The sequence below is a fragment of the Trichoderma gamsii genome (assembly GCF_001481775.2).
Source record: "Trichoderma gamsii strain T6085 chromosome Unknown Scaffold_22.2, whole genome shotgun sequence".
Classification (NCBI taxonomy): Eukaryota; Fungi; Ascomycota; class Sordariomycetes; order Hypocreales; family Hypocreaceae; genus Trichoderma; species Trichoderma gamsii.
In genome coordinates, this window is record NW_020171359.1 from 610,770 (window position 1) to 619,583 (window position 8,814).

An 8,814-nucleotide genomic window follows, 5' to 3' on the forward strand; every position below is an offset into this window, starting at 1 on the left:
AAATTCGCTCTCCGGTACCATATGAGTACGATCGGCCTTTGTTCTTCTTGCGCTGAGGGCCTTGGTGAAATCACTGGCAAAGAGGAGGCTTTAAGTCTTCTTTTTCTAGTGGCTTTCTCTAGAACTATCACAAAGCGAAAATATGCGTCACAAACTAAGAAGAGCTGCTGCTGAAATACAATAAATGACCATGATAATTAATAGTAGATATGGTAAAATATAATGTTATTGTACAGTGAATTGGTATTGCTCTCCTCTATTGAGATAGACAACTCGGTTCTGTAGCCCAGCATGCTCAATTTCTTTCGTAAAGTCTGATAATGGTGAAAGAAACACATCATAGTCGTCATAATGTATAGGAATAGTGATATCTGGGTTGACAAGACGTATCAACTGGAGCCCTTGTTTGGCATCCATAGTCACCATTACCAACGGAGCGAGGGCACCCGGAATGGTGGTGCCTCCAAGATGGATTAGCATAAGATCAATTTGCTTCCCTTCAAGCCACTTTGGAATATCCTGTAACTCGTCGACAAATAGTGTATCCCCAGATATATATATGCGGTAGCCTGAGTTAAATTCTGACGCTGGCTTGTCATGGAGGCCAATATTCCCTGTAACAGATTCCCAGCCCATCTCAAGCAGCCATCCATTGGTAGGTGGTACAGCTTTCAGTATGTCGTTTAACTTTGAGATAGGACCAGGAGGTACATGTTTTCCTGGCATGCCGGTGACCTTTATCGCAGGTCTTAGTGACTCTTCTGTTTCACTCTTGATACTATCTCGACATTCCAAAAGCATGCTTTCAAAGAAGTCGAGGGCATAGACAGACTTGAAAGGCTCTGTCCTAGATGAAGAGGTCAGACATCTTTTCGCATGCGGGGTCGTAACGATAGGGAAGTTCCTATTAAGCGAATCTTCGACTAGCCGATCAAAATGATCCTCATGGTAATGGGACAGTAAAATACAATCTAATTGAGGTAGCTTATCAAGTTCAACAGCTGGATTTGTCTTTCGTTGTGAAGTTACTCCTGGTCCAAGATGCACATGATCTCCTGCATGTAGAAAATTTGGATCAGTCAAAATGCGGAAACCACGCCATTCAAGAACTGTGGTAGCAGTTCCGATGAAGAATACACTGGCGTTTTCTTTGCTAGTTGGATTGGTAGGGTGTGTAAGGACATTCTTGATGGGTAATGCGGTTGACGGATCTCCAGTTCCACTTTGTCCTCTAAGTAGTGAGACTCTGGACAGCTGGTCAAGGACCAAATGGCGTGTTACCGCTCTTTGTGACATTCCGACAATGAAAATACAAATTATACAATGCCGTGATAAAATTATTGAAGGATTAGATAAGTGCAAGAAAACCCTATAAATATAGGATTGCGAGCCACGTGAAATTCAATAGTGTTCTACTACGTATGATATATGGATGACGCCATGCATAGACGGCATCGTGACGCTACGGCGCCGTCAGTTTGTGCGCACGCTCACATCTAATTTTTTACTCAGCCGAGGTCCAGGCCACGAGACCACCCCAAGACTGGTGAAGCAAGTGCTTCAAGCCACGCTTGAAGTGTCTATGCTTTTTTGCGGGGGTCTAGTGGAGTGCGGCCTGGGTACACCAGGTGGCTTCGAACTCGTTATATTACGCCAATTTTCCGCGTGAGACACTTGGAATGTGAGACTCGTCCCCAAGGTCTAAAGCAGCGGTAAGGAAACCCAGATCTAGAATCAGTACTAGAGCTAACAGACCCCGAGCGTATTGCGCAGCTATGCTCTGCTATGGTTATGACAAAAGCTCACGAGGAACTATGCTCTGTATTCAGCAGCAAAATTGTGGAATTTGATTAGTGGAAAGAGTTTGTAACGATGCGTCATACCGTTAAGCCAAACAGGGCAAAAGATTAGGCCAATAACCACTATTATAGCAGTTACTGTAACGGAACCAGCTGCCTATAAGGGGTTCAACTGTTTACAAGGGACCAGGTCGTAACAGAGTTGCGAATGCAAAATTCGAAGAGTAATGTCTTGGCCCTAGGAGGGCACCGCTACAACTTATATGTACTGGTATACAGTGTAATATATCTAGACAATGCCCTGCTTTAGATCAAGTATCCAATGAACAACTTTGCATTTATGCGATGCAAGATATAGAAATGCTAGCGATCAGTCTCCTCTAACCACTAAGACATTATAGGAAGAGGAGGATTGTTTACTGATGATATAATAGAATTCTCTGCACTCCATGCAATTCGGCCAAGATGATAGTCATTAAAAGATGACAACAATCGCAAACCCGGCCTTAGCTGCGGCCTTGGAAAGCCTCTGCTAATCTACATAGAGGAAGTCCCGAAGGGTCACAGGATACTAGAGTGAGAGGTTACGTCGTCTCAATGGCTAATATACTCCAGAGATTCATTGTTATACATGTTACAGGAATGCTGTGGGTGATGTAGGTGATTGTAGCGAAGGGGAGATTGATAATATTAGCTTTCAAACAGAAAGCAGCAATAAAGATAGGGCTAATGATATTTTAGTATTAGCTAGAGGGCTGGAGATTAGAGATTATATGCATAGTAGTATTATAAAAAGGGAGAATGAAAAGGCAAAAAAATAATAGAATACTGAAACTTTACAAAAGGATATATTTTCCTATGCTCCTTATTTATAGGGAAAACAGAATATAAATATTACAGAAAAACAAAAGAGAAATTATTAATTATATGAATTGGGCTTGAAGTTTATTATAGACCAATGGGAACCGAAATAATATTCCTTATAAAAGTAACTTGTAACAAAAGCAATCCTTACAAGAGTTATTGCCAAATTCAAAAGCTTAAAGGTTAACTAACATCAGTAAACTAGAGCATTAATAAATACATTAGAGACGCAATATATAAAGAGTAACCTTTGAGGAAGTCTTAGTGATTGCTAGCAGGGAATTTTAATAGGAAGGCTATGCAATAGCCAAGCATACCCTGAAGATTGAAAAGGAGATATTTCCGGAAACCCCAGCAGTTGGTTTAAAGGGCACACTAAACGAGCTTATAATATTCGCCCCTATACCTATAAGGATCAAGGTCAGAAGAAAAAGATTGTGTACTGTTAGGATACAGCACAGGTATACTGGAATAGGATCTTATAGCGGGCGAGTGTAAATATATTCGGACGAGGGAATATTAAACTGCTAGGAAATTCTAACCACAAGCTGTATGTACTTGGAACCGGACCATCATTGTGCAAGGATAAACCTACCTCCACTCTTGAACGTTAGATGGTTGGCCGCCCTATCAGCTCCCTTATGGAAATGGTTATACTGAAGAGTGCTGTGCTGTTTGTGGTTGGTCGCCGTTGGGATAGTCTGTCTCCTCCCGGTTGGGATTTGCTTCTTCATAATGAGACCACTTGACAAAACGGTAGAAACCTGCAGCCACCAAAGCGCCCATAAAGGGACCAAGCCAGTAGATCCACTCATAACCAGGGAAACTAGGCGTCGCGACGGCACATCCGAAACTGCGAACTGGATTAAGTGATGCGCCGGTATAAGAAGTCCCTGACAGGTAAAGTGTCAGCATAGAGATAATGCGGAAGAATCCGATACTTCTCAGTAGGTGTCTTACCAGCTAGCATGGCGACGAACAGCGCCAATCCGATACCGATGGGTGCGATAAACGTGTCTTTAGAACGCTCGGCAGAGAGCATCAATACAACGAATACAAGGAAGGCTGTAAAAAACATCTCAATGAAGAGACCGCGTACGATCGATGTGTCTCTTGAGAGAACACTGTTGGCCACGGCAAGGTCACCTGGGAACATGCAGCGTGCTAGACCGCCTGCACACATGCTGGCGATGATTTGTGCTGGGACTAAGAAGGCGGCTCGCGCCCAGGGCATTGTCCCCGCCAAACACATGCCGAGCGTCACCTATCAAGTTGACGAAAGTTACTCCATATTCTGTATCACAGCATACCTTGAATATGTAGATTTTCTGGTGTTTAGGCGCTGGAGGGAGGGACGGAGACGTACTGCAGGATTAAATAGACCACCACTTATACGGTAAAACGCCCAGACATTGACAAGTAAGGAGAAGCCGTATACATGCGCAATGAAGAAGACAGTTGTATCGCTGAGTCCCCCAGTGGGTGGTGACAAGGTAGCTTGCTTTACGTATTGCATACTGCCGGCGTAAGCGAACCACAGGAAAAAGAAAGTTCCAACAAACTCCCCAACTGATGCAATAAGATGCTTCTGTATCGTGCTGGGATGAAAGCCATCACGATTGGGGCGGTTGTCGTCAGACCCTGAGCGCTGTTTGAAAATCCCTAAAGAGGCCATCTTGTTCTTTTGCTTGCATGTAGTGGTATGCTGATAGCCAAGTGGACAATGTGATGGCGATTGTAAATGAGAGGTTCAATTAATATTCTAACAGACCAGAAGAGCGGGCACTCTCTGAGCATCCTAGAAAGCTAGAGGGGCATATGACTTATGTTTGGCATCTGTGCGTCAGGCGGGGAGGAGCGAGCGGCGGGCGATATGTTCCGGTAACATCAAGCTGTTGTAACACACCATTTAACATAGGGGCCGATACATAGTGTCGTCATACAGTTTCTTTATACCAGTCTCATGAGTTTTTGGCACAGAGACTATGCGACCAAAGGAGCTCCGTTTTACGCTGAATATCTGTTGTGAAATTGGAAACGTAGTGCAAAAAATAACGCTAAAGTTATTAAGGCGTCATGTTAAACCTTAACACCATCACTTTGATGTCATGTGGAAGTAATTTCCAATGGATAATGTATAATTCTCTTTGGGAAATACCAACATACTGTAACAAAACTGTCATAGATAAACCTGCCAAGATAATACTAGAAGATTTAAGGATCGAAGCAGTAGTAATAGAGATAACCAATAATAGGTATTTCTCCTGCATACGCAGCTGGCGTAGTAGCTAATGCAGTTCGCCAGGATGCCACTTAAAAGGTTAACAAAAACTATACCTTAACTATAATTAGGTGGCGCTCAAATTCCGGGAGTAATCAGCACTGTAATTTCACATTGCTTGTATGCTTTAATGCAAAAGACTTGATTTGGACAGGACAGCAATATTGCGCCTATGTGTAAGAACATAAAACACAAAGTATAGATGGAGTGGGTGGGATATACATTGTGTAAAAAAGCTTGTCCGGGGTTAGTAACCTTACTAGACTATTCTCCTATATCTCCTTTCTAAACTGGACTAGCTAATTACCTTATATTATGTCTTAGTATAGTAAAAGCTATTATTTAGTATACTCCATATACTATTGTTGCTAAAGTTACCATTGAACCGAGGTAAGCAAGGGTTAGAACTAGGACTAAAAGGAGTTTGCAATTCCAAACTGCCGATCAAGTCGTTGTATACAAGATCATTTGTTGCATAGGTAGGCTCAATAACAGATAAATCAAATAGTGCAGCTGGTGGTCCCTCGTTCGGGAATCTTAGCTGCATTTTCGGTCCGGAAGGCGACACCCCTGTATCTGAGCACCTTGATATAGCGTCGGAGTAAAATACCAAGCTATCGAGCTCAGATTGCCTATCGAGCTCAGATTGAAAGCTCCAAGCCTGCATGTGCGAGCCTGGAGTAATAGTCGAGCTAGGTAGATCATCGACCGAAGGATAGCACGCCTCCCATTGAAGAGTCTGCTTGAGTCGTGCGGAAAACGTACGTAGTGTGACAGCCGCTGCTTTGGCAAGGGAATTGTGACCGGACATTGTCTCAAACCGCTCGGTCGACCACTGAAAGTGCTGCATCGCCTGAGCGAGCTTGTCCCAATGATCTGCTGGAAAGAAGATGTATATCGAAGCAATTAGCACAATAGCATCAAAGGTGCCGAAAAACAAGAAGAAGCTGTAGGTTAACGTCAGTAGGCGCGGGTCAAAATCTTCCGAGGTACACTAACGTTTTATACTGGTTTTCATCGATTGAGTCAAAATGTTCTCTTTGTGCTTGGAGCATGTCGAGACAAGCCTCCAGGGCGCGTGACCGGCTTTCAAAGCGTGTGAAAATATATGGACGGTGTAAGGCCATCAGGTTGAAGGATAAGAGCTGTGGCAGAGTGGCCCTTGCACTTGGTAACCAGTAGCACTCGGGAATTGAATCAAAACTCTTGTCAGGATTGCGGCGACGGAAATAGGGTGGGATGCTTTGGTCAAGCTGCCGCAGCTCTTGGTCAAGATTGTCAACCTGTGAGAAAAGTTCGGGACAGGACCCTTCCTTTTCTAAAGCCTGAATCTGCCGAAGATTCTTCATAATTCGGTACGCCCAGATGGCACGCGTGAGAGGTGTTGGGACATCATCCGCGCCTCTGGGCAGGACCGGAGCCACCGGCCGGTTTGCGGTGATAGGTACATCGACTGGAAGCATCGGCTCTGACTTGTCGTCAATAGCCGCAGGCCGTCCAAGAACCATAGCCGTGTGAATATCCCAGCCAGATAGAAGCATCCAGAGTCTCCGACGATCCTGAATAATCCTTTGGTTCTCGAAGACTGTCGCAATATCGTCCGTGCGAGGCTTTGGATCTCGACTGGCTCGATGCAACCCGATCTCCTGTGCATCTTTGACGCCTTGTCCCAGGGCGTGCCACTACAGGCGTGTAAGCTAACATGAAACCTGGCACATCGGTTTCCTGCCTAAAACTACTCACTGCTTCTATCACTTGTCCAAAGTACTTGAGAAAAGCAACGCGGAGAAAGTCCGCAAAAACCGTTGTTAAAGAGACCTGGGTTTTTCCAAGAAGGTTCAGCATGGCCATGCCAGTCTCGCTGTATTTCACAGCCATGGTTTCGAATGACGTGCTGCCAATATGCTTGAGACCATCCAGCTCCAGCGCCCTATCTGGTGTGATTAATAGCAAAGAAGTGGCGGCGACCTCTAATAATAGAGCTGGAAAAGCCTTCACGTCCGCGGGAAGAGCTTCAAACTTTTCTGCGGCGGATGACTGCAAGTCAAGCCGGTACCAAGCATGGAGCTGCTGCCTGAATGAACTTTCATCCAAGACGTAGTATTGCCAATTGATTTTTTGAAAGTAGAAATCAGTTAGTCTCACGATACATTCACGTGTTGGTAGCTGCTCGACCAGGGATTTATAACGCCCCCAGAGATCTCCATGGCTCGCAGTGGGACACATCTCGAGCTCGCCCATGACCTCATCATCATCGACATCGATTCTATCCAGAAAATCTGCCGTTGAAGAGCCGGTTCGGGCGTACCCAAGCTTGCTTATTTGATGTCCCTTGCTGCTTTCCGATTCCAAAGGTATGGTGCCCGTAGCCGACTGCGGGCTGTGGGCGAACATGGTCGTCGCGCTACCGTAAGGAGACACTGCTTCTCGGTTCCGTGGCATGGCACCGTCTGCATATCGACAGCCTTGGGGCTTGTCGCGCAGCTTGCAGTCGCAGCATGGGAGCTTGCCATCGCACTGCAACATAGATCCAAGCGTAAGCTAAGTTGCGATTGCTTTTGAAGGGCCTCGAGAACCTCACCTTTCTCTTTCTCCTGCGACACTCGGTGCATGACAAGGGGGGGCGCTTTTTTCGTTTTGTCGCCCTCGAAGGTCGGCCACAGCGATCGCTGTCACCCATATCAACTCTTCGTTCCATTACTCTTGAGTGCAGAAGTGATCATAACATAACAACAACCTGAGCCCCGCCATATGACGAACTGCATTAATATTTATTAGGGATGTAGATGGTGCTCGACAGACGCTACGCTACAGACCCTGAGCTATTTGGATGCTTTGCGGTACAGATCCGAGCCAGCCATTAGAGCTATTTTTTAGGTTCTTTTTTTCTGGGGCAGTTATCTCGCTATCTTTGGCAAATTACATTGGTACCAATTCAGACATATGACGTATGACAGGCTCGCGGTTTGTCCGAGAAACATCCAATCCTGATTTGGTTAACTACATGTAGCGCTGTCCGCCTGCGTCTGTACTTGGGCGGGACTTGGTGCGAATGAGATTTCAATGGTTGGTAGCATGAAGCTGGCATGACTGCTCTGTCACCTTGTTTTCCGTCGTTAAATGCGCCAAGGGAAAACAGCATAACTAGGGTCCATATAGACCTGAATGTTGCGGTCTCCATCATTGTCGGGATTGCAGAGACTTCAGCGGTAGAACCTCTCTCTATATTTAGCTATCAGCGACCCAGCCCTCGTAACTGCCACTGTGGTAGAACTTACGTCACAGGGTTTAGATGAAAGCATTGTTCACGACATGTAACTCTTCAAGATCTGTACACATTTCGAACAGAATGTCTATTGCGATACTACGTCAAACTATCCTATGTTATAGGTTTAGCGCGAGCTCTTACGGGAACCCCGATGAAGCAATAGATTAGGCTAGCTTAACGTAACCCTGCGCCCTGTATTATAAGAACGGCTGAACGGCGATGGCTACACCAAGAAGATTCTCGGAGAAAAAAATGTGAGGCACTTGGTATTACCGCAATGGTGGCGCGGTCGATAAACCTTCCATTTGCTGTCGAGTGGAATGGATCTTCTATTTGCCCCTTCGCAACACATTGTCATGTCTCAGCACCTTGCACGTTCGAATACATGTGTCTCTGGTCATCTCTCATCCAGGCAAATGACAACATCATTTTTGGAGTTTAAAAATATTTTCAAGGCGACGGGCAAAACCCACAAGTGCTAGAGCAGCGATGTTGGCAGCACCATTTGGTATAATCGGTGCAGCAGTGATTATGGCAGGGATCTTGTTAGCGTACTTGAGCGCCGAGCGCTTCGTTACAACGGTGCTAGAGGCATGGCCCAT

General features: G+C 45.3%; 2 protein-coding genes across 2 annotated transcripts; both read right to left on the reverse strand.

Moving 5' to 3' along the window:
• Window positions 1-225: 225 nt before the first annotated feature.
• Window positions 226-1,296, reverse strand: TGAM01_v206634 (hypothetical protein; the record flags this gene model as incomplete). The annotated part of the gene is made up of 1 exon (XM_018801611.1): window positions 226-1,296. The coding sequence occupies one exon, from the start codon at window positions 1,294-1,296 to the stop codon at window positions 226-228; it is 1,071 nt and encodes a 356-aa protein (XP_018664926.1).
• A 3,961-nt stretch (window positions 1,297-5,257) lies between these two features.
• On the reverse strand, window positions 5,258-8,814 carry TGAM01_v206635 (fungal specific transcription factor domain-containing protein; the record flags this gene model as incomplete). The annotated part of the gene is made up of 4 exons (XM_018801610.2): window positions 5,258-5,891; window positions 5,944-6,626; window positions 6,688-7,461; window positions 8,686-8,814. 4 exons carry the CDS (start codon window positions 8,812-8,814, stop codon window positions 5,258-5,260), a joined length of 2,220 nt encoding a protein of 739 aa, XP_018664925.2.